Source organism: Haemaphysalis longicornis, unplaced genomic scaffold (genome assembly GCF_048455015.1).
Source record: "Haemaphysalis longicornis isolate Haplotype H1 unplaced genomic scaffold, Haemaphysalis longicornis Haplotype H1 scaffold_1, whole genome shotgun sequence".
Classification (NCBI taxonomy): Eukaryota; Metazoa; Arthropoda; class Arachnida; order Ixodida; family Ixodidae; genus Haemaphysalis; species Haemaphysalis longicornis.
In genome coordinates, this window is record NW_027526203.1 from 424,055,012 (window position 1) to 424,081,173 (window position 26,162).

General features: G+C 46.6%; 1 protein-coding gene and 1 long non-coding RNA gene across 2 annotated transcripts in view; one reads left to right on the plus strand and one right to left on the minus strand.

The window, feature by feature from the left end:
• Positions 1-26,162, minus strand: part of LOC144155683 (uncharacterized) — a 115,307-nt gene that overhangs the window by 36,621 nt on the left and 52,524 nt on the right. The gene's annotated exons all lie outside the window — the stretch shown is intronic.
• LOC144155678 (uncharacterized) overlaps positions 25,700-26,162 on the plus strand; it is a 237,218-nt gene continuing 236,755 nt past the window's right edge. The window contains exon 1 of the mRNA XM_077687273.1: positions 25,700-25,938. Within this exon, the coding sequence (XP_077543399.1) occupies positions 25,900-25,938 (39 nt within the window). The 5' untranslated portion in view covers positions 25,700-25,899. The remainder of the gene's footprint in view (positions 25,939-26,162) is intronic.

Below are 26,162 nucleotides of genomic sequence, written 5' to 3' on the forward strand. Positions count from 1 at the left end.
TGTGGTTTCGCGCCACCATTGGCCTCGGTGTAACCGAGCGAATGAAGAGGACACCGAAGATAGGTGAGATAGAGCGAACAGGATAGCGGAGGAGGAAAGTATGGCGAAAGTGTGAGGTGGAGGACGGTATACCGAGGCCATGAGAGACATGCTCGGCGGCGGGGACGCGCTGCGAGATAACGCCAGCATAGCGCGCGCCGTCGTGCGTTCGGTGATGACGCGATCAGGTCCTGGGATGCAGAAGCTATGCGCCGTCACATAGAAGACTGCCGTTCGCGCTGCGCTCAAATTTCGCATTAGGGAGTATCTTAATCGTCGGCTTTTTTTTTTTTGCTTCGTGAGCGCTTTTGAGCAGATGACATACGAGCTCGCTTCGGCGGACATCTGCTCAATATGCCCTTATGAGCCTATTACCTAACCCTATGTACTGGTGAGTGCTACCCTTTTATTAAAGGTCAAAGACTTGCGGGAATCACAATTTCCCGTTTCGAAACATCTGCCCTCCCTTTTCGACGTTCGTTGCGTGAGGCCACAAAGTCCACAAATTTGTTGCGTAAGGCCACAAAGTCAAATTTTATGTTGCATACATCCTTTGTCACAAGCATTGTAACTTGAGCACTTTGTCTTCAAGTAAACGTACAGGAAGGTTTGAAAGAAGAGAGGCGGAGTAACCTTGAATTGTGCTGGAACTGTACAGCCTGAGTGCAAACATCAATCGCATCACAGCAATATACCCCTGAGGTGCAATTGCACCACACCTGTGCAGTGTTGCACCACACTTGTGCATCACATCGTGGTACACAGAGGCTTTTCAGTTCCAGCGCATTTCAGCGGGTGTCCGCGGAGGTTGGCGCTCACTTGCATAAGCAGGAACTTCCGCGGCTCGTCGCTTAGGGAATCCGCATCGCAGAATGTTCTCTTTGGAGTAAGTTCAACTGGTCCCTCACTCGCTCTGCAATGTGATCTGCGCCGTCGTGGAGTCCTTTGTCAAAACGGAGCAAGTGAAACTCCATAAAAGATGTAAGGGGCGAAGGGAGCCTCGCGGCTGTCGTCTTAGAAAAAGTACTGTATCGAAGGCTGCTTCAAGGTATCAGTGGTCGTTCGAGGGGCCCCTCGAGCTGAAGTGAGGATCCACGGTGTCCGTGTCCTAAGCCCATTTGGTGAGCTCTTTCCAGTAAGCTTCTTCCGTTACCCACAACGAGTCATCGTAGCGAGCAAATGAGAGAAAGGAAGAAATTAGCGGCAATAAATATTCACGCGAAAAGCATGTTTTTTTTTTTTTTTTATAGAAAGTCACTGGGGTTATTCACGTCGGAGCATCGCTAACAGTAAGGCACCGCTGACAGCATACATTGTAGTTTCGTGTGCACCGAACATTTTCTTCAAAACAGTCCCCACAATATACGGCACTGAGGTTTCTACCACGCTCTCGCTTTTGTTTTCAGAGCAGCAAAAACTAACCAAAAGGGGGCTTTCATCGCCCAAAAAAGCCCCCATACATTGTGCAAGAAGAAACCGTGGGCAGCGAGGCGCACCATTTATTATTGCTGTCGTCTCCCCCGTTTTGTACACAAGAGGGGTGCTGACGCCTTCCATTGTCGCCGTTATTAATAAGGCGCCCAGGAAGTTTGCGCGGTACAAGACGGAAGATCTATTAGCGCTCAAATAGCGCTCATAGTACACACGGCCGTTCGCCCCGCACTCGTAGAAATAAAATTAGGCCTCCAAAGAGGGCGCAACGCGTCCTATGTTTACACGGGCTTCCGCGCGGCCGATGTCTTCCGCACGCGCGTTGTCTCGCCGGACGGTCAAAACCGCAAGTTGCTCCCTCTTCGTGTGTGCACGTGTGTGTGTGTGTATACATTCCTCCATCGGGGCCAACTGCGGCCCCGTGGTTTCCGTATTCCAGCTCGCCCCGCTGCTGCTGGTGTTCTTTTGCCCCACTGGGGGACCATTATGTCGTTTGTTTGTTTATGGGAGAAACGCGAGCTGACAGAAGAGTAACTGCGTTTTGCTCCGGCGCTTCTCTTCCTCCGCCGTTCACGGAGACGAGGAGCCGAGACCACCCGAAGATCGTCGTGCAGCAGTGTTCCCTTCCTTCGAGCCCCGTTCCTTCTCCTTTTGTGCTCCTCGGGATCCCCGAAGAAACACGACGCACGGCTCCGTCGTCGGCCGACCCTTGCACTACGTCGAGCCACGGGTAGGGACACTCGTCCGCGAGCCAAGAACAAAGGCGAGGAGGGATCTTGGAGGGGAGGGCGAGGAGGAGGAACAGAAACACGCAGCCTGTCCTGCTGCAGTGCGCTTGTCCCAACGCCGGTCCGGGTTGTTTGGCTTGTTGCCCTCGCTACGTGCCCCTCGCAGCCGCACGCAGGTCACCGCCGCCGCGAGGGGAGCCAGGCCGCCGGACCGAGGCTCCGACGCTGACTTTCTCTCCCAGGAATGCGCGCCCAAAGAGCCACCCCCGCCACGCTCGGTGAAAAATGATGGTGCACGCGCGCTACGACTGCGTTTGAAGGCCGCATGCGCGATATCGGCCGACGCGCTGCCGACGATGCTTCATTCGCTTCCCGCGGCGCTGGCCGTGTTTCAACAACGTTTAGGCGGTGCATGGAGATAAATCACCCAAAGATTCACATTAACACGCTTATTTCGGGATGGATGCTGTCCGAGAAAGACCCCACACACAGAACACAAATAAGCCGGAATGGGAGTAAATGGCTTGTGTCATAACTCAGTACCAATTCGGAGTTTTCAAAACTCCTTCCAATGGGAGTTTCGCATTACTCCCATTATCTCGGCAGTTTTTTCAGTAGCATATGGGAGTTTCATTTTACTGCCACTACAATGGGAGTTTCCAGGGGTACCATTGGGAGTGTATTGTTTCCTCCAACTGGGAGTTTTCAGGGGGCGCATTGGGAGCAGTGTTGACCTGCATTCGAGGTTTTTTTGTGTGTGTTTTTGTGCGCTTCATATATATGCGCTGCAGTGGAATGTATTACTACATTTGGGAGTTCTTAATAAGGGCACAGGCCGCATTTTTATTTTTCGTTGGGGATCACGTAATTTCTAGTCTTTTTCCGCTTCAAACGTTGAATGACGAAACGTGAAAAGTTTGTTTTCTGCACAGTCAATTTATTGCATAAAAATTACATGAATACGATATACGTGCGAACACGTTAATAAGACAATAAAAACACAGAATCAACAAAACACCTACATCGAGAACACAAGGTATCTTGGAAAGAGCTTTATCTACTACAACACTCCTCAACGAAACAAATTTAAGCCATTTGCAAACAATGAGGTCAGCATATCGTCGATGCGCTGTTTGCTTGCACCAGCCTCCCAAACGCTGACGTTGCCGCACCCCCTCGCGAATTCCCCTGGAAGCCACAGCAGCACATTCATTAGAGGGATAGCAAAACGCTCTAAATCTGCGGTAACAAATACAGAGGCATATTGGGCATCTGACCTGAAAAAAAAAAAAAAAGAAACGGCACTGTAAAGACGCTGCACTTGTCACTCGTGTGTCCAACTTTCCGAATGTCTGAATGTTTGTTTAAAGCTACGCAAAATTGCACTTCTGTCCGAGACACCTGCGCGCTCACTAGTTCGTCAAAACGAAGTGTCCTGCTGTTCAAAAAGGTGCGCGACCCTTGTGGCGACCAACTTCTCAAAATGCTTCCTTTCCCTCTTTTCCTTGCGTGTAGTGTTCTGGGAACGAGCTTCAGGTTTTACCCCCCGCACTGCCCCTCTCTCCCCTCACCGAAAGTTAAGGAAAAATTTCGGTCGGTGTGACACCTGCGCGTGCCCCCCTTCAAAAAAAAAAAAAAAAAAAAAAGCAGTCGTCTGTCGACTCTACAGAATGCTCCCTCGAATGGCGTTTGCTGGTTATAGTTACACGCGCCTAGCGTACGGAGAGCTCCCACGGGGCCCCGACCTTCTCCCTTTCCAGTGAATGCAATTAATCGCCGGCGGCACGCGGCAGTCACCCTCCTCGTAGCAGGCGCGGCTGGCACCACACCTACTTTTCAGGAAAAGCGGCCGTCCTGCGACGTTTGACCGGCCAACTTCACCCTCGCTTGCCAATAAGCCACAGACACAGCCTAACAAAAACACCTAACAGCCGTCCAGAGTTCGGACAGTTTTCATTCTGCTTGCAAGTGTGAATGAGTGAGTGTTCTGCTCGAGACCCGCGCAAATACGCATTGCGTTCACACCGTTCGGCCTCCCCAATGACGTTCCGGGCATGGTGCCGTCTTTCAAGCACAACGCTCACCTCGAGTGGCGGAGAATCGCCCGTGCAGTGGCGCGGGAAACACGTTGAGTTTATTTGACGCTAGAAGGGGCACAAGTCTCCCAAAATGTTGCGTACAATAAAAAACGTGAAAATCTTACCTTCAACCACCTCGCAGAGGCACAACCGCGTTGTTTTTAACGAGCCACTCTCAGCGATCACTGAATTTAGGCCTCGCGTCGGCTCGCTGGCGTATTCCGTCGGCTCGAAGGTCGGTGACTCGGAGGCGACGTTGCAGTCCGTCGCACGTCAGTCCAGGCTGGTTCCACAATGTTCGCAACGAGCTTCGGTTGTTGGGAAGCACTTCACATCCGTTCGTCCGGCCGCAAGTTCACACTGGCAATAAATGTTCGGGGACGCTGGAGCTCACACGACACACGACACCAACTGGCAGCCATTTTGTAAGGACGCGTAGAGGAGGAAGGGGTGAAGGAGGAGGAGAAGGAAATGGAGGTGGCATGGGAGTTTTTAATACTCCCATTAGGACAAACGCAGTAATCACAGCCAGATACTGCGTTTTGTGAAGAGGTACAACCGTGGTAAATGCGCTTATTTACGACGGCTTGTGGCCCCCGGTGTAAACTGGTAGTTTTTCCACCATCATACTACCACACGTGGGAGCAGGCCGCATGTCGTGAGGAGTTTAAAAGACGTATCCCAGCCAAGAAACTCCCATTCAGGCTAACTTGTGTTTTGTGTGCATAAAGCAAATGCGACCGACTTGGCCCCACGTCGAAATCCGGGGTTTAAACGTTAACGTTCCTCGTTGAATCGCCCTCTTTCTGCGGCAGCATGCTTGTACAGCGCGTTAGCGTGCGCACGAGAACGCACCCACCCAGCCTCGATGGTGGTACTTTGATTATTAATTACTTTGATTATGGGGCCCTCGTGGTATACCGTTCCCAAAAGAACATCAAACTGGGCAAGTTGGTATTGATTCATCTTGCTAGAAACAGCGCAAACCGACGTAGTGCAGAGAAGAAGGCACAGGACACGGAGTTAACTAATTTTTTTAGACGGAAAAACAGGAATTTTATACACAGAATGATCGTACCATGCATTTGGGGAAAAATATTTGTCTGCTGCATGCGAGGTACGATCATTCTTTGTATAAAATGCCTGTTTTTCCGTCTAATAAATTTAGTGTTAAGTCAGTGCCGTGTCCTGTGCCTTCTTCTTCTCTGTACTACGCCGGTTTGCGATGTTTCTAGAAGGTGGAACCTTTCCCCAGTTCCATTCTATCGTGAGAATCAACTGCCCCAAGTGGTGATCAATAGAAACCCTACAGATTGGTTTCGCTAAGCCTTTCGTTAAATAAATCGCGTTAGAACAGCAAGTAACATGAATTCGCTCACAAGTAATACGAATCATTGATGATTGATTGTGGGGTTTAACCCGCGGACGCAACACATGCGATGAGGCGCGCCGTGGTGTAGGGCTTCGGATTAATTTTGACCACCTGGGGATCTTCAACGTGCGCCGAAATCTCGAACACGCGGGCGTTTGCGCTTGTCGCCTCCATCAGAAAAGTGGCCGCCGTGGCCGGGAGTCGAACCCGCGTCTTTGGGCTCAGCAGCACAAAATAATACGAATGAACACGAAGCAGTTCTGTTCAGACCAAAAAAAAAGAAAACCCTCAAAATTGACGAACGGTAAAGACATAAATATTGTGATGAAAATACGCAAATTGTATTTGTAGCAGTGTGTCTTAGTGTCATGTTTGAACAACATTAAATGGAATGGTCATGTTCACTTTGTAACCTAGAACATTTGCCCACTTGCAGCAGTTCCTTCTAAACTTCCGTGGTGTTTAACAAAAAAATTACCGAGCTTATCATGTATAAAATCTTGTTTTTCTCCCGTTCAAACTATTGACATTTAGTATTGGGCTCAATGGCTCAAGTTAACAGGCCAAAACTTCAAAGATATAAAAAAAAAGATGGATTATCACAAACAAATTATGTCCGCACGCCTTTCTTTTTCGAAAATGTAAATTTATTGCCTATTCCTGGTTTTTATAAAGCTGCATTGCTTCAGCGCCACGGAATGAACATTAAAGGAAGGAAAACAGTATCTTGTCTGATACTTCAAACTTAGCGTTAAAACATGCCGTCACAATATTCATCAGTTCAACCATTGGAAAATGCCCGAAAACGAACGTCAAGGGAGTGCCCCGTGACCAGCTATACACTTATTTCATCTGAACAAAGTAGTCGCGTAGACAACACCCGTCGTGTACCGCTTTGTGCAGTGCATAGCGCTGTTTAGTGTGGAAGCACGTTGCTGAGGCCGCTTGGTTGTAAAAGGGGCCGTGGACCCCGTAAAGCCCATGCTGTGCCTTTTAAGTTCTTAAGAATTTCAGTGTGACTGAACGAGGAAGTCCGTATTCCCGTCTGCAACGCTCGATGCGTCACACTTTCGCCACATGCACAAAAATGCTAGCATTAATAAAAATGCGTTAGGGCCTCCAGACTTTCTATCAGATTCCTTATATTTCCCCTTAAATATGTCTTCTGAGCAATACACTTGTGTGTAGTAGTGAAGCTGATTTTAAAAGGATTTTGTGTACAACGTTTTATAAGCATAAATGGAGTTTTAGTTTAGATGTTTATTTTAAGGCCCTGAGGCATTCATATTTTCCTAGAAGACCCCTTACATTCCACCGAAACAAAATTTATTCCGAGCAAAGCACTTGTGTATAGTAGTGAAGCTGACTTTGGAGGGGGAGGGGTTGAGTGGTTAGCGTTGTGTAGGGATACACGGGGGCTTATATTTATTATAAGGCCATATGGCCTTTACGTTTTTTATGACTTGTTATATTGCTCCTAAAATGTCTTCCCAGCAAAGCATTTGTGTGTGTGAAATAAAGCCAACTTCAAAGGGGCTCCGGATATTCCTTAATTAAGGATACCTGGGGTCTTATGGAGGTATTTAATAAAAGGCCCTCAGGCCTTTCTACTTTAGATGATCCCACTGCTCATAAAAGACCTGAAAAATGTCTTTTTAGCAGTGCATGTGTGTAGCAGTGAAGCCACTACAGGGAGGCTTGGTGTATGGCAGAGCAAATTCGAAATTTCGTACTGCAAACATATTGGAGCGTTTTACTCGCCGAAGTTGCACCTTGGCTATATGTCTTTACGGTGCGCCGAAATCTCGACCCACCGGAGTTTCCGTCTTTCGCCTCCATCAGAAGAAAAGTCCTCAGAGGCTGGAATCGAGCCCTCGTTCTTTGGCTTACCCACACAACATCTGAGTCACTGATTCACCGCGGCGGTTAGAATTCTTACTTGGGAGTTCACGCGATTTTTTCTTCTTCACGGCTCTCAGGACTGCTGAGTTAGAATGAACTGGCTTGAATGGTTGACTGCTGAGCGAGCTGCTGATCGTCCTAAAAAGGAAAATAGCTCGCGTTGTATTTGTCTTGTTCAATTTTTTCTTCTTTGCGTTTCACTTTATACCTCTCACTATGTCAGCTTCGGCTTGCTGGCTTGGCTCTCCGACTAAGTTTTTCCACGCGCAACTTGAGCCCCTGATACGGTATGCCCCCCTGCTGCACAGGGCGAAAAGGACTGTCAAATGGAATAGGTGTCTTTCTTGTAATCTGCATACGCTTCACCTCATCATCTCCATCATCGTGATCCTCATCACTATATGAGCATGAAAAAAAAAATCCCAAGGAAAAAAAATTTATGTATTGTGATTTTACTGCGCGAGTGTGAAGCTTTCCAATTGCAAATGGGAAATATAAATTATCGGGGAGAAGGTTAATATCACGTTTGCGTGCATCGTGGCCTCGATGCGCGCGCTGTCCATTATTGCCTTTTCGTTTACATTTCCTAGATCTTTCCCCAGTACTCCCAGTGGAGGTCTCAATCCTCCTGTTTTCCAGACTTGCGGGTCAAAGGTACCCCGAAAAGTTGGGTTCGATGTTTTCAAATTCATCCTTTGACATATACATGCAAAATTCAAAATTACATGGGGGTTATTGTACGTGTCGAAGTTTCGCGTCGGCTATGAGGCGCAGAAATGAGAAGCGTTAGGTGGTCGCAACGTATAAAAAAAATATTCGCGACACTCACCGCCGAATCTTGTCGCTGCAGTAACCTGTTGTAATTTGTGAATTTTGACCATTTACTTCCACGGTGTCATTGCTTTTTTAACAATAACCGTACTGCTGCTTGTTGCCAGAATAGCAAAACACTTTTTCTTTGACTTTCAAACAAGGCTTGTACGACGTAACCTTTAGGAGTGGTGCGTTTGATGAACGTTAAATGTACAAGAAACGAAATGAACAGTGTACTAGTTTCCACGCATGCAGCAACTGACTTTACATCTCACGTTTTAAACATAGAACTCCCTAAACAGCAATTCCCTTCACGTGGAAAGCATTACCGCAGCACCAAATAAAGCAGAATAATGCAAAATCAGCGCCCATAGGAGGTCAAGCACGCAAATATCCCAGAGTGAGTGAAACAGTCTGCTAAGTGAGCGAACAAATTCCACCTGCTACTGTAGCTCCCCCAAGGAATGAAAAAAGTCGTAAATAAAACCAGCATGGTTCGCACAACCGTACTAATTATTAGGGAAAAACATAAACAAACGGCGGGGTAGCATTCTGAAGCTTAGCTATGCCGCTTGGTACTACAGCAACGGCTGTTTTGTGTTTGGATTTGCATTTCCGTCCCCAACACGGCCCTAGGCATCGGAACTCGTTGGTTACATTAGCGAATATTTTCAGATGCTTTTGAACACTTTAGTTTGCCTTAAGGTTAAAGGCAGACTAGGCAGTTGTAAAGGTCGTCGAAGATATCGCCGCCTGCAGTAAAGTATCAAATCCATTCCGAAAAATTGTTCAACCAGTTTAGGGGCATTCATTTTCCCACGAGAAGAGTGTGGTTTCAAACGCACTGTTTTCCTTCAAACATGATAGTGAGTGCATTTATTTACAAATATATTGTAGATATCCTTCTCAAGAAAATATTTGTGTTGTGCCACCATCCAGGCTTGGATGGTTTCTTGGGTACAGAACAAAGATCCCCGGTGACCAAGCAGGTTCATTGCGGGCAAAAACACTATATATCGCCAGAACAACCCTTGGCCACCGTGCGGCCCGCCATTATGAGCTGAAATCGCGGCTTCCCGTTACCAGCAGCTGCGGTGTACCTGACCAAGGTGGTGGGGAGACATGTTACACAGCAAGGGACGCTAAAAATTGCTACGTCTGAACAGAAGACTATATGTAACTTATACTGCTGACGAGATCAGCGCTCAACAGTTGCAGGCTTCTCCTTGAGGGGTACTCACCTGATCACATTCCTATGGCACTTAGGAATTCATCACCCACGGGCTTAAAAAGTACCGTGTACCAATACGGAAAGTTTTACAAATTCATAGAAATGTTCCGAATGGTCTAATTTTCTCCTTTTAAAAATATGCCTCTTATTTACTGAAATAGAAAAATAAATAAGAAACGAATTTTGGTTTATACAGTTTTCACTAGATGGTGCTAGCTGTCTAGCAAGCAATGACTTTATTTTTACTTCAGTACATATGTGAAATAGCTCTAAAATAAGAAAACTAGGCCGTTGTGAACGTTTATGTGTATTTTTAAAAGCCTTCTTATTGGTACACGATGGTTTTCAAGTCCGTGGGTCATGAAGTTGTTGGTCCCATACGAATGCTAACAGGTGAGCCACCCTTAATATGAAGGAAAGTAGAGTGAATGTGACAAAATATGAAAGCAAAAATATATAAATGGGGATAGAATAGGTAATAACTGAAAATTGATAAATGCTCATGATAAATGCATACGAAAAAAAATACGTGAAGAGCGCATTTACGCTCATGCCCACAAACAGGTTGTTAAGGATATAGTAGGTGTTTATTAATGGTTCACACAGAGCTCGCAAGAGGCTGACAACCCGGTATGGAATCTTGGTAAATGGGAAAGCGCCTTTAAGCCAGTAAGCATCCGAATAGTTGGCACTGATGTCTAGAAATTTCCCGACGCAGGAGCCCATCTGGAGAAGCAATATGTCACTTGCGTATTCGCTGACGCGAACCGCGGGGACATGCAAATGATGTTTCGCAAATATCCTAAAGCTGGCCCAAGGCGGACTCTGTTAGTTCAGTTTTATGTAAAACCTTTCTGTGGTAAGTAAATTTAACATAGCAAATGTTCTTTCACTAGCATCATTAAAATGAAACGCAAATTCCGGTATCGACTTCGGCTTCCAAAGTTTTCCGAGCAGAAAATAGCTTGTTCCGGGTTCCTTTTTGTCAAGGGGTCTGCAGGAATGATGACGGAATTTTTTAATGTCAACTAGAGCTATGGTGCTTGTAATGAAGTTAGGCTGAATGTGTGAACTAAAGATATCGTGCAAGCTTATGTTCCGATACCCACTCAAGGAGATAAGGTCGAGAAGAGGTTCTACAAGGGTTTACAGTCGGCAGGGAATAAGGCAATAACCTACTGCACGACATTGATGGGGGACCGTGACGAAAAAGGAGATATAAAAAGCAAGTAAGCAAGTGATGCGAAGCAAAACTTTGAAACTCACAGTCGAAAGTATAGCAGAGAAAACAAATTGATTGAATTAGCAGCTAGAAACAGCCTGAAGGTTGTGAATACCTTAGTCTGCAAATGTAAGTACGGGAAGCAGATGTGGGCAAGAACCACTAATCACACAATAAATGAGATACCTTTTATTTTTACTTGAAAGCCTGGTAATCGTCCTGACAAAGAAAATCAGGGCAGGATAGGTTTGAGGAGAGAGGGAACAAAAGAGGTTCTCGGAAAGCAGACTAATTTGCTGTCAGTAAGAGAGAGGAGCTAAAGTTTAGACTGGTGCTCGAACACGGAATCACACCCTCAACGATCGTCGGATACAACAGCACAGAGGATATGAATGGCATATATGAATGGCACATGAATTAGCTGTGCAGGTACCAGGGCAAAGCCTATAAAGAAACGCAGCTGTTGCCTCAGAAAACCAAGGGACCTTCTAATAATGCAATGAAACGGTGCAGCGTCAAACTATGGAGTTGTAAATACGAAAATTGATAAACAAAAGTAAGGTAAGAGTGACGTTAGGGTCTTTAACATGGGGAAAATTCAAGTAACGTTAAAGAGTAGGGGAACATTAACAACAACGACGGAGAGGCTTCAGTTTCAGTTGCAGCGCATGTTTAATATTATTAGCAAATTATACACTGGATCGCAACTTAAGTAGTAATGTACACGGAAAGGGGTCCCAGAGTTGGCCGCTGTAATGAGACTTCATGCCATTCAATGCACCGAAAGAAATATATGTTAGGCAGTAGCGAATGTATAAAAAACATTGATAATTCAAGATGAACAATGGAGTTAAATAAATAATAAAATTAGCATACGCAAAATTGCAGTGTTTAACGGTACTGCAATAATAGGGTCTACCCAAACGAACGTGGCAATGAGAACATAATAAGTGGCAAAGGATTACCGATGAGATGTATCTTGATAAAGAACAAATTTTATACACTTGTGTAGTATGTAACAAGGTGTACATTAGTTACTTAAACATGTACTTAAAAAACTTGTTTCTGGGCGAGTGGGTGAGTTCTTGATGACACGGTTTAAGCGCTAAAAAAGACAGGCACAAGAAAGGCGACAGGACAAGCGCAAGTCGTGTCGCCTTGTCCTGTTGCTTTTCTTGTGTCTTCGGCACACTGCAGGCTGCAAGGAGTTATTCCGCAAAAAAAAAAAATCGCTGGACGTTTGGGTCAATCAAATGCTCGATGCTTATTTTTGGGAAGATCCGTTCTGCTCACTGAAGGATGAAAACGGCAATGTAACCCACAACACAAGTATGATGACACAGTTGAACTAGCTAAAAGATTCTACGTATACAGCTTCGTGACAACGACGATAGGCCAGGAAACGTTTCGAACAGGACGGAGATTTATGAAGCTAAATAGGAGCCTTCGCCGAAGATGCGGTCGAAGGGGCACTGAAGAGAAGGACAAGTTGCAGGGGCAACAGCACAACTGCATTGGTACGATACACGAAGAAAATTATGCATCAAGCTTGCGAAACTGTGCCCCAAAGGCCTAAAAAAAGTATTAAAGGCCAGTATCTTCTTGAAAACTGTTACCCAAAATTTATCCGCATTAAAGACTGCGCCAAACATCTAAAGAACAAAAGGTTCGTGAGTCTGCTGTCTACTGAAAACCACTGTTTTCTTTTTAACAAAACATACATTTAACTAACTGACTGACTGATCAGACATAACATACATTTAACAAAGCATACATTTAAGAAAAGCAACGCACCCACTGACCGACATTTTTTTTATGAAACAAGTAATCAAGAGACATGCAAAGTTCAAATGAAAAGTTCTGAACTAAGCCTTTATATTTTGCACAAAAGCCTTTGACTCAGCGGAAATGGTGACACTTACAGAATCACGGCGAAATCGGGGTTTTACGTAAGTTTATGTCGACCTTTTAGGCGTAATATCTAAAGATTGCCCGGACACCTCGTTATACAGAAAAAAAGCGATAGGTTCCCAATTAAGACGCGCGTGAGACAAGGTGGCCCAAAATCTCCGAAATTATTTTCGCCTGCTGTATTCGAGGCATTTGATGGCACGAGAAACGTTGTGGGACGAGCTGCCGGGGAACATTAGTACAACGTGAGGTTCTCTGACGGCATCGCCCTGATAAATGGATCGGCAGATGACCGGCGAAAAATAACTCCCGATTCGCCAGAGAATATTTAATTTTATAAGCTTAAGCGCAAATCTGGAAAAAAAAGAAACCTCTTGGTTAACTCCTCTTTCAGAGGAATTAATAAGAACAATGAACAAATTTATGCTCGAAGCCAAGCATACATCATGTTCTACTATAAAAAGTAAGAACAAGTATCCAACAGACATGCTATGAAACAACACTGGTGTATATATACGGAGGTATACAGTAAAAAAATTAGAAAAAGGAGAACAGTACAAATCTCTTGAGCAAGTGCTCAATTTCACTCGGGGTTTTATAGTCCCAAAGTATACCTCTGTGTTGTGCGGCTCGCCGTGGTGGACGGCTAGTGTAGGGCAGGGGTCGGCAACCTGCGGCCCGCGGGGCAGTATTATACGGCCCACAGCACGACGTCCCAACTCCCCCTCCACCCCTCCTCTTCTCATCAGACCTGGCAGTTTTGACCTCAAATGGGGTTAGACAGGGACAAATAAAGATTGCTTCCAGTTGGCATTGTCCCCCATCTCCGCACTTAGTCAGATAACGCCTTCACTTCCCTTCTTTGCACACGTCCAAGAAAGGGGATCAAACTTCAAACTTGAACCTGCCTGCTAAGCCCCCCCCCCCCCCCTCCCTGCCCCCCTCCCCTGATTTGCCGTCCGGCCCTTGCCTTGTCGGCTTCATGCAACTCGGCCCTCCGCCTCAAAAAGTGGCCGACCCCTGGTGTACGGAATAATATACCGCACCGGAAGATCTTTAACGTGCGCGATATCTGATATGCAAGGGCGTTGTTGCGTTTCACCGTTGCACTAGACAAATGTTGTTCCGCTTAATAAACTAACTGGCAGCAACTAAGAGTTTTATGAGAAGTGACGGCTGCATTCATGCGCGCGAAAATAGACAAACACTCTTTGCGTCAATACAGTCTTCTCTAACACGCCAACTTTTTTACTTTGACTTTGACTTTGAAGCAGATGGTACCCAATCGCCCTTCTTCAGGAGATCACAGTCATGATTTTCACCCGTCAGTCGGCTGTGGGGCACATGACTAGTATTCCTCACGATGGTCATTACGCCTCTCGTCATGAGGGACGACAACGTGTCATACCCCTGTTCGCACACCCTCATCCGCCTCGATCCTTTGTATATAAGGCGGCGAGACAACGTTCTTTTTCTTCCCTTCGCTCCGTGTGGACGTGAGAGTTGAGATGGGCCGTCCATGTCCCCTATTAAACCGAGGGCATGATCACACAGAGAAGTGGCTCTTGGTGATGCATCCCGAGGTAAGTTAAGCCATGAGCAAAATTTTTCGGACCATGAGAACGGCAGTTATCCTATCAGTGACGGTGCCGCAGCTAATACGTGCGACACAGTAATTCAGGGTTTGAAGCAGCAGTAAGAAACACCCAACAGTAGCGAGCTACCAGAACCCCCCGTTATGTGTTTCTTACTGCTTCATACATGAACATATATACTTCATACATTCACTTCTTATACGAAGCTCATCTTACTACATACAGCGCTAAACCGACGAAACAGGTGGTGACAGGTGGCAGGTGGTGACTAACTACTCAGCGGCAAAACAAGTAAATCATGCACATAACCATGCCGCGAATGTACCAAACACGCATTGTTCAAAGTCATACACGCCGGAAAAATTATCAAGATATGCAACTGCGCCCTCTAAGAGGTCAAATGACGCATGGCTAACACAATGCGTGGGTGATCGCCTGATGAAAAAAAAAAAAAATCCCGGGCCATCTCCACTAACGCGAAACCTAGGGAGGGGCGAAGCATGCAGTGTATAATTGTATTCCCAGATTGTAAGTCTCTCTCTTACCCCCTGGCGCTAGCTGATTGGGCGCCAGAGAAGCACCGGTGGGAGGAGCAATCGCGCGCTAGCTTAAACTGTGGCGTCCTCATTCCCTTCCTCTTGCGTTGAAACGGATTTAAGCAATTATATGAGAGATAGACTGGCTGTAAGTTGTTTTCGTGTCACACGCCATAGCATGCTCAGAAGTATGCTTTACAGGAGAAAACCTAGCGTTTGAAATCAATTTTGAGACGGAATTTAACAAATTTCTGTTATTAATGCAATTAAGTCCTGATTATTTCTACATTTTAAACTAGTTTAAATCAGGTAAGTTAACTTTGAACCGGTTTTAACCATTATGCACTCGTTTTTTGACCATCGTTTGACCAACTTGATTTGCCGTGACGACACGAGACGACGACGACAGGAGACGCCGACAGCCCGAGCCCCTAAGGTGCTTCGTCCCTAAAACGCCTCGGCGATTTCGCGCACGCACTGAATCTTATGCATGCACATCACTCGCGCGTGCTCAAACCGTACGGGTTCACTGGCTAAGTGCGTGTACGGGTTCCGTTTCAAAGAACTATCGTGCCCCCGCAATCTCGTTTTCAGACATCTGCCCATCGGAGTAACGTTGTTCCGGCATATAAAAACATGGTCACAAGATAACGGGATAGCGTATACCCCACTGACGAAGTAAGGCACAAATTGTTTCTCATGCTTCGCAATGCAGGGTGGCTTTCGTGCACCCGAATCCATATGCGAGCTTTCCCAGTTTGGTGTTCTACTATATATAGGGAACAGAAGCACCCTACAATGAAGAATAGTCTGCTACGTAAACGTTTTGGTCATAGCTGTAAGTACGAACACTTTTTTTTTTTTTTTGCTGAAGAGTGGACATCACATGCTATGATTAAACAGCTGACATGGTGGAGAGTCAAGCCAGCGACCTCGTGCACACTCTAGCACGGCCCGAGGCCATTGAACCAACGCGGCCAGTATACAAACAGGCACTCAGTGGAAGGCCAGGCCGTGACAACAAAGAGATCAGGCAAAGAATTAATTAGTGTTAGACCGCATTTGAGAAGCCACCCCAACTGATGACGGGTAGGAAGAAATGCAGGGTCGCGATACAAAATATCGTGACAGTATTTTGGAGATATTTTCGTGCGCGTGCTTGTTTATGCTTCATAAATTGATGATTAACTTCTCTTTGAAATGGATTGGTAAGTACGTAGGATATGTCGACGGCTAATGGGTCTACTTATACACAGGGTAAAACCATTACACACGCTCCTGCTCTGTCCGCGCTGTCCAATTCGGACCCGGAAAACAAACGACAGATGGACCGGGCACGCAGGACAGCAGCCGCCGCAGGAGCCCTGGGACTGGGAACCCCCCACACCTCTGCTTCCGAGCACGAAGCTCCTTTTACTTGAAAGAAATATTTTTCCCCACTACCATAACCACGCTCCTGCGAAATTCGCTCTAATGTGCGAGAACGCAATGAGACACGCCAATCTTCGTCTTAAAGAAGAGTGATGCACGATACAGCTCCTCAACCGGCACTGTCCTCCAAGAAGCGCGGTGATATCTGTCTATTCGGGTGAGCGGGATGGTGATATTACGGTCAATTCAGTCTCGGCTAAGGCAGTGACGGGGATGCCTTGACATCTGAACGTTCGTTTAAAAATTTATGCATGAAGCTGGGCATGATTCGTATTCTACGGTGTAATGTGTACGTATCTCAGCAGTAAACTACTCTTACGGTATATTAATCATGTCCCGATACTCTGATAGACACGTAATACCTCCAGTAAAATTATATGATTTCGGGATAGTTGGCGCATGACAGTGTGAAAAAAGGAGCACTAGAAAGAGACCCAACAAGTGCACCTTTCTGCCATTCTTCCTTGTTTGTCTCAATATAGCGCTCCCTTTTTTTCCTAACTTCCACATTGTCTTGTAAGATTTATTGTAAAAATTGGCTGACTAGCCTGCAGAGACCAAAAATCCATAACTTGCTTAGGGATTGTGTTCACGCGAAAAAAAAAAAAAAAAAGGCATTGCTCACTGCCATCCGGAGTCTCCCCCATGACTTTCTCACCCATCTCAATTCTAGCGGCCGGTTTCCCTTTTTTTTTTTTTTTTTTTTTCTACCGCGAACAGAAGCCTTCCTCTGCACTCTTGTGGTTACGCTTGAGATGAGAGAACAGAGCCGAATACGGCCACACAAATATGAAAGAAGCTGTTCAGGAGCGAACCGCGAATGAGATAAGAACGGTGTTTAATATCATGACTACACGGGCGGTCGAAATGACATGTGACTCTGACTGGTTTCGAAATTTGCGATGTCGTTACAACTGCAAGGACTTCTGCCGATCAACACGACAGTTTTCAATGAAAGTTAAAAGCTGCAGTGTCCGCCCGACCCCCCGACCCCGTCTCCCGTTTCGGGGTCGTTACTGCTGCCAAATTTAGTTCTCGTTACTTAGCGAAAAACAAAAACAAAAACAAAAAACAAACAGAATTATATACGAGGTTAAACTGGGACATAAAATATTTTGATAATAAAGATGAACATAATTGTAAACATAGGGAGCTTATTTCCTAAATGCTAATTACTTCGGTGGATTAGGCTATAGTTTTCTGACTGCAGTTGCTGTTTTTGTTATTTAATCGCTTTTGCTTTGCTATTTTTGCGTACAAAAATTCGTTAAGAACTTGCGCTCAGAAGTATAAATTTACTAGGAGTTTTTTTCGTGTGTTGTTGTCGTAGCATGCAGAAACTGCTCGTGAGTGTATGAAAGCTTGTGTTTCAAAGGCTGTTGAGAGTCTCAAAGGTCGCTGCCGGTGCTCCTTGGACTCGAACGACATTTCAACCCATGACCTTTGAAAAACGTCCTGCAGCAGCTGAATGGTAGCATTTGAGTAGAATGACGTTCCGAGGCCATTGAAACACCGGTGAAGCTATATACGTGTATTGCGCAGATGTCCCTTGATCGTGATTTCTCGAGGATGCTTAGAGTTATCTCGATAGTCTGACCAAATATATCGTCACTATCAAAAACTTTTCAGCTGTAAAAGTGATATTCATTAGTTGCAGCAAGAATTTCTGATCGTCTGCAGCGCTAGCAAGGCTTTTTTTTTTGTTTTGTTTGGAAGACAATGTTTTAAAAGCTGCTCTGCTTAAGTGAAAATAATGCAACTTTTTTTTAGCAGACGTATTGCAGGTATGATCGAGCAAGGTTATCAGACGAGGCGCTGTACAACCAGAGCGCTTTTCTTTTTCCAAGATTTACTTGTATTTAGAATTTAAACGATGGGTTTGACATGAATTTTACAGACAATTATCCGCACAATTTCTTACTACAGCAAAGCTGTCTATGGCTAGGATCCAGAAGATCGTCTCCAGCAACAGAGCGATGTAGACAAGAATCGCACGCGAGCGCAGCGTCATGTTGCGGCGCCCACTCAAGACCCCGGGATCGTAAAACTGTGCGGCAAACCTTCAGCTGATGATGGAAAAAAAATTATAAAGAATCAAAAAGTCCTAGGGCCTTCATAATATAATATAAGACGGCTTTTATTCCCCCGAAAACAATGAGTTCCCAGCAATGCGCTTGTGTTAAGAAGTGAAGCCGGCTTTAAGGAAATCGTGGTAAGCTTGGTCTTTGTGAGATGACTTTCCCAGATTGGGTTTTTGCACAGTCCATCTTCGGAAGGAGTATCATTGCAGAAAGTGGCTCTAACGTTTGTTTTATTGAAGCTATCCTGAAACAAATTATGTGTAAATTAGCCGCAAAGGCGACTCTGACATTACGACGAGTTTCATTAACTTTTCAAAATTACACCGTTCAGAGTGAAGTTGTAAATATTGTGGAATTCTCGTCTGCCGCCAATGCATGGTCTTCTTCCGGATGGAAACGGACAGCTCCATGCTTGTCCACTGTAATAAAACTCTAGTTATTTAAAGTCTCACTCAGGTAACTGACCAGGAAGTATGCTCAATCGCAAATTACAAACAAACGTATTTTGCTTCGTGCACCCCTTGGACTATACGAACCGGTCAAAGCATAATTTTTTTCCACGTTGAGGCTCAGCACCACAGCTTTGCTGGTCATCCTTCTTCACAGAGTAGAAGGGCTATGAATTTTTGTGCATTACTGAAAAGTGGAACAGCAATAGGAAGTTTAAAACTTACAGGCAGAATTCATCTCCAATGGCTGTCTTTGGATTCAAAGCATTGTTTGGGTTGGTAGAATATTACCTGCAGAATTACTTAGAATTATTTCGATCTCCAATTCCAACAAATTCCACAGAGAGCGTGCGTGCGTGTGGGGACGTGTAGCGCTCTTTACGATAACGGCAAATATTAGAGGCATTCGAGCGCCCGTGGGATAAGAGGCCATCCATCCAGCGAACCAGACCTTTGTAAAGCCCGTCCTATATATGGTGCTAATTTCGCCTGCGAATTCGCAGCTGCGGCGCTGCTCGTGCAGCGAAACAATCCATTCTCGTTGTGGCAAATAGCCAAATGCTTGGAACAGTGGAACTTCTCCTGTGGACGCCGCTTGGCATTTGGCAGCTTGTCGCACCACTGAAAATAGGAAAATATATCGTTTTGCCGCACGAACGGCACCGCATCTGCGAATTCGCAGGCGAAATTCGCACCATGTAGAATGGGCTTAAGCGAAATTAGCTGGCAAAGAATGAACTGCTTGATAAGCGATTGAGCATGCATGTATACATTCCTGACCTTGTATTCCCACATATTTATTTGCTGCACTTGCATTTGTACTACCCCGGGGTATTAGATTTGTACTACCTGTAACGAGGTATTATACATTAGTAATAGCCCGTTACATGAAATATAAATATGTTTTAGTATCTGCATTTTGCGTTTACATTACATGCATTTGGATATTCGTGTTGAGGAATACTACGCGTATTTGTTTCCAGCCTTTTAAATGCATACCTCTGTCAATGAACAAAAGGGTGCGCAAACAACCTGAACTTCGTTGTGTTCAGTTATGGAGCACAAAAAAATGGCTTTTTTCAAAGCAGTTCACATAAAAACTTGTATCAGATGAAATGTTCACGGAAGGAAACATGTTAGGCATCCACGAAGAAAGAATATGATCAGAGAATTTGCTTCAAAGGATCTTAAAAGAAATGTGCTCTGTAAGGATATTCTTAGAAACTATTCTGTTTTGTTTAAAGTGGGAATACACAGCGCACATCACCGATTAGATAAAACAATCTAACGTGGAAGCAATTCTAACTAGACCTCAGAACAGAAACGGAGCCAGACCCGATATGCTTTCGAGAGATGTACAACGGATGGACGACGCAATAACACAATGGTCAGCGAGATATGACAAGAGAAGCTGAGCGAGTCCTATTGACATAATGACGAGATTGGCAATTATTGTACTCTTAAAAAATGTAAACGAGTCTGCTTCCCCACATTGCAGAGAGAAGGCCAGTCACAGCGATCAAAGCGGTAAAAGAGTCGAATGACACCCAGAATGAGATTTGATTTGAAAAATGTGGTCTGCGCAATGGAACTGCGCAAAGCAAGCATGGCGAATGGCATTGAGCAATGTCACAGCGCGGATCCCATTTTTGAGTGCAATCATGGGTCGGGCCTCTTTGTTTGCCAAATCGGTTGCCGCGGACAGCGCGATTGGTCATTCAAGTGCATCGTGGCAAAGCAGACCCACGGACATTTTTTACAGCGTATCTGCGAAAGAATTCCGCTGATGCATGATGGGAGTGGATGAAAGGCACCCGGAGCGACCTTCGTCCTGCGGTGGGTAGTTAACGGCTGTATTATTATTGTTATTATTATTATTATTATTATTATTATTATTATTATTATTATTATTATTATTATTATTATTATTATTATTGTTATTATTATTATTATTATTAATGTGGTAGCCCAGTAATAATGCACGTGCACGTATGACATTTGGCTACCACGTCTGCGGATGCGTGTACGATATTGTGGCTCGCTTTAAACATCCTCGTACGGTCTAAATTGATCCTAGCCCTCCACAACAGTGCACCCCACAGCTCAGGTGTAACTTGGTCGCTTAAAACTCTAATTCGAAATCTGAACACAGTAGATGAAGTCACGCGTCTCGTGTCTCGCAGTCAAGTTTCTTCCCGATGACGTGCACACGAAGTGCAGAATGATAGTTCGCACAGTAAGTGTGGTCGAAGCGCAGAATGACAGTATGGACTAATCTAATGCGCTCAAACTGTAACGGGGGCAAGAGAGGCTTCTGAACAAACGCGTCACTTTCGCAACGCCTGTATTAATCGCATTTTCACTGGAGGAAACTATAGACACCGCTCAAAGTCAAGGGGAAGGGTCGCATGTCCTGATAGCTTTAGGGAGAAGAGTGCGGAATCCGTACCATGTCAACCAGGACCAGATTCCCTCCTTACTAGAAGGTGCGCAACAGTTCACGCAACCCCCTCCGCCATGTACAAGAACTCTGCGCTGGCGCCGCAAGTGTAATATATCTCCTCTGTAGGCGGGGATATATAAGCGATTGCATTTGCTCCCGCGAATTATTCGGTGTCTGCGCGTTTTGAAATTGACGGGGTGGGGGAGAGGTTATATAGCGCTGTTTTTCAAAAAGCGTAAATGAACTCCGAGGAGGGAGGAAGGCAGGGAGGGAGGGAGGGAGAAGGGGGGCAACTGTGACTAGGTTATGAGAGAATACATTTATTTTGGTTTGGATGGTTCTGTATGCAGCAAAAGAGGGAAACAAATGCCACCAGCAGCTGGGCCGCCAAAGGGAGCCTGCAGTAATCTTAGGTCGTAGACGTGTTCACTTAAGACGGGCTTGCTAAAGCTATATTTTGGCACACACTCACAGGCTGAACAAATCGCCAACGACCTCGGGATTTCTTGGGTACTATCAAAATTCGTCTATCACTCGAGGTCCCCTTCCGCAAGCAATATGCGCTGTCTTCTATAAGCGACCTTCCGGGATGCGACCTTCTCTCAAAATCCAACAGGGACGAGAGAATTTTGGCTACTCCCATCTGCTCCGGACTTGTCGCACCTCTATTGATACAAGACCGACAACGAACCACTAGACTTTTTTTCCCACGGGCACTACAGGTGGACAACAACATGACGATGACGTCCCCATAATAATAATAAAAAAAATCACAGCAACTTTACCAAATGCGGCGGCCTTGAGGTTGAGGTCTGAAGTCTCGACTTCAAGCGCAACCGACAAGTTTAAGATTGAGTGGTGTTGAGGTTACAGTAGAAGTTGAAGTGGAGTCCAAGATAAGCGGGCTTACTTTTTTTGCGTAGACCATTGTTAATACTCCTGCGGTTTTTTGTTTGTTTGTTTGTTTTTGTAATTCTAGGCAACGAAATCAATCGTGTTTACTTATTCATCGTGTTTGAAGAATGACGAGGCCTCTGCTGGGTATGCCCATGATGTGACCAAATGATACGCACATGACATGCGCAAATTCCGCGTCTTTACGGTCGGCTCGCTTACAAGTACTTTTTGTTACGCAGGCGGTAGGGAGTGAACTCTGCAAGTACACCTCCCAATAAAAGCAGGGCAAAAACCAAGAACACTCAGATTTGTTTGTCAAGTTTTGCTACATACTCGCAATTGCCCAGATCTACCCAGTATAATCGGAATTACCTATTCACTTTTAACTATACGTGTTGGATCCCCGAATGCCATACAGTTATTTATGCTAGACCCGCTGCTATTCATTTCGAACTATGTCTGGATTGTCGAACCCTGTACTCTTAATTATTACAACAACCGTTTCTTATACTTTTGTTTTTCATTTGACAGACACTTGGTCCGATTAAGTGATGCTGTTAATCCTCTAGTAAATTCCTCAAGACGTACATAGATATAACATCTGGCCATAACGGCCAGATTTTTGCGTCATATATCAAGCAGGCTACTACTAATTGTCCTCGCACCTAACTCCGGTGCATGGGTCACATACGGTAAGTTAATATGCTTTCAAGAAAGCAAGCCTTGGAGAGAGAGAGAGAGAGAGAGAGAGAGAGAGAGAGAGAGAGAGAGAGAGAGAGAGAGAGAGAGAGAGAGAGAGAGAGAGAGAGAGAGAGAGAGAGAGAGAGAGAGAGAGAGAGAACTGCTGAGGTAGAGGTGAGGCCCAGGTTTTCAACGTTGAAAACCGTAAGCGGGTTTTTCTCCCCTTTAGAGAGGATTCTTCTCAAGGGAGAGCGGGTTCCCCTCCCAAAAGTCGGTTGCAGCCACTGGGATTTCGAGTGCATTGGGGTGCAGTGTACTTGTAATAGTGTCGTATGTAGTATTGGGAGCTCCTTAACGATTGAAATAGGCACCTCACAAAATCTGATCAAGGTCAACCATGTTCTCGCGGTCCATAGCCCTGTTTATCGTTCTACGTCGCAGTGTAGACCTATACCCTCTGGACGGCAGGCACACGTATAATTTGCGGTGAGGTGTTTCAGCACTATATCGCACCCGCTGCGAAATCCAGGTGTGAGTCGGTATCCACCGGGACTTTCATTAATCGGCCCCCAGTACACGAGCGATAGGCAAGGCAGCATGTACGGGAGTGACATGCGCAAGTATTGATGCGTCACATCAATACCATACTCCCGTGTTCGAATACCCGATACCGAGGGCGGGGAGGAGCTAAATCGGAGAATTTCTCTTTAGCTACAGTGGGGGATGGAGATTAGAAATTGAGGGCGGATAATCGAGAAAATTCAGCATGGCGCGACAAAATAACTGTTTCTGCTGGTTTGCGCTCGTCGGCTGTCGTCATAGGCGGCATCCATCGTTCTGAGCAATTCGCATTGGACTATACTATCAGTGAGGAGTAGTAATTAAGCTTTCGCTTGGGCAATTTCAATCACTGCCCTCATCCCCCGATCACAGGGAGTGCCGGACCAGAAGCGGCGTTATGTCAGCGCAACAGTGTTCGCCCGGGTGCCTTCACGCCTCAGTGAGACTTTTGAGACGGTTTGCTTCTTTTTGTGACTGGTTCGGTTTGTGAAGTGGGGCCTTTCGAACGTGTTTTCTTATGTTGGGTTCCTTGCGCACAGTTCACTGCGATGTCGTTTTGTGTTGCTTTTAGCTTAAGGAGTATGGCGGCCGACATGACTGGAAGACAGTGCGAGGTTAGTGGAGTGGGCTTGCTGCGCTAATTGTTAGCAGGCGCCAGCTTTTCGTTCAATTGTTTGTTGTCCCCCTGGCACACACTTCAAGGTGCCATGACACATTTTTTCGTTTTTTTTTTCAACATCCCGTACGTTTCACAACATAGTCAATTTGCGCGTTCAGTCCTAAGTGGCCACGAAATATCCGAGCCAGACTTCACTGTTCTACGCCTATCATTCGAAACTCGCTCGGAGAATGCTCCTCTCTCTCGTTCTTCAATGTCCGGGTATTCTTTGCGTGGGCATACGTTACATCATACAAGCATTTCGTAGCCTCTCAATGCTTCCAGGCACAAAAGAACGAGATCAGGTGTTTATATCATCCCCGCTACAGGGCCCCTTTAACTGCGGTGTGCTTTATCATTTAGTTAAACCAAACGTAGTCTGTACCCTCATATTTCGAGGCTCGTCTGCCCATACTTAGATGCTACGTGAACACGTCAATCAGCCTCACCTTATTCTGGTGGTCTACACTCTCTTCCACACCAGCCTGCTGCAGCAACAGCATGCAACGTGGTGCTATCAGAAAAGTACAAAAACATAAAAATAACAACGCCAGTGTAACTTTCTTCGGATCTGTACGAATATGCATTGTTTGGAGTTAGACATTTTAGGAGCATTTGCAAGCAAAAATGGCGGTTGTCTAGCGCAGTGGTTCTCTGTCAAAAGCTCGTTTCTTCTCGAGAAGTGTCTGTCGGAAGATTTCGTTTCAATTTTGGCGTAGCCTGGGCCAGACATTGTCTCGAAAGTATTTCCGATCGCAACAGTGTAGAAAACATGAGTGAAGCGCCGTGAGATTTGAAAGAGGTCCGTGCTCAGAAATGTCCCGCAACTTTGTGACCCACTTGCGGGACCGCTGGTTGGCTTGGCGTTTCAGCGACCTGCGAACAGTCAGCCGCTTCGGGCGAAGCCAGACGCGAGAAAAGACATGACGGGGAAAGAATGCCATGCTAACAACCGGCACGTCTCGCGCACAAATGACCCTGCTTTGATCGGGTGTCGGCCACTTGCGACCAAGTTTGTGTCTCGGGACGCACCCGGCGCGCAGCGAGGGGCGAGGCCAAGGAGGCCCGAAGGGGTGACCGCACGCGGGGGCGTGTTCGATATCAGGCTCCGTAGGCCGCCCCGAAAAAGGATGCCAGGCACCGGGGGCCGAGCTCGCGTCACGTGCCGCCGGCACAGCTGCCCGGGAACGGCGGCTGTTATTCCGCGAAACTCCGCCGGCCGCGCCGATCCACCGCCCATCGGTGCGGCACCTGCCCGGGCGCCGCAATCGCGCACCTCGGCAGCCACGGGCGCGAAGACCCAAAGCGTCTGCGTCACACGTGAGCGTGCGCACCGCCCTCGCGGACCTGATTGAAATAGCTCGGCGACATACGTAATCTAGAGTGTTGAAACAAACAAGGGCGCAGGAATACAAAAAGCAAACTACCACCCGGTCCGCAAAAACGGCAACAACGCTAGTGCGCCGCGCAAATTACCACCGCTGATTTAGCCGATGTCACAACACTTGTTCCCCGGCGAGCCGGAGGAGACGTCGGAGCGAGCGCGGCCTGCCAATCAAACCGGGGAGGCGGGGACTGCGCGGGCCCCTCCCCCGGAGGCCACGCTGCGCGCTGCTCGCCGGCGCAATTCTAATGCACCGTGCACTGGCGAAGAGGAACTCCGCGCTGGTTTCTGCGCCACCGCTGCGCGTGCTCGGACTCTGCGCGCGCGGGCTCTTTGGAGCGCGCCCAAGCCCCGTGCCAGCGTCCCGCAGTCGACCAATGTTTGTGTGCCGCCACTAGTGGACTAGCTGCGCCCCTGCCCGTCGTGTGCGTGCGCCTCGAAGGCCGAGCGGCGGCGATGTCGTACGGCCAGTTCGGTTACTCGTCCTCTTCGCAGGTGAGCGCCACATGAGCGTCGGCCTCGCGGGCGCCTCATTCGAGCTAACCACCGGGGACGGGCCTCTGCGTCCTCAGGTCGTTAGGCCGGGTGCTACGCCGGGGGGCCCGCCGGGGGGCTCGTCGCCGGACCCTCCCCCCGCGGTGCTGCGTTGGCCGCGTACGTAGTACGTGGACACGGGCCCGCCGCCGCGTGCAGCCTGAACGGTAGCCGGTCGCGAAGCG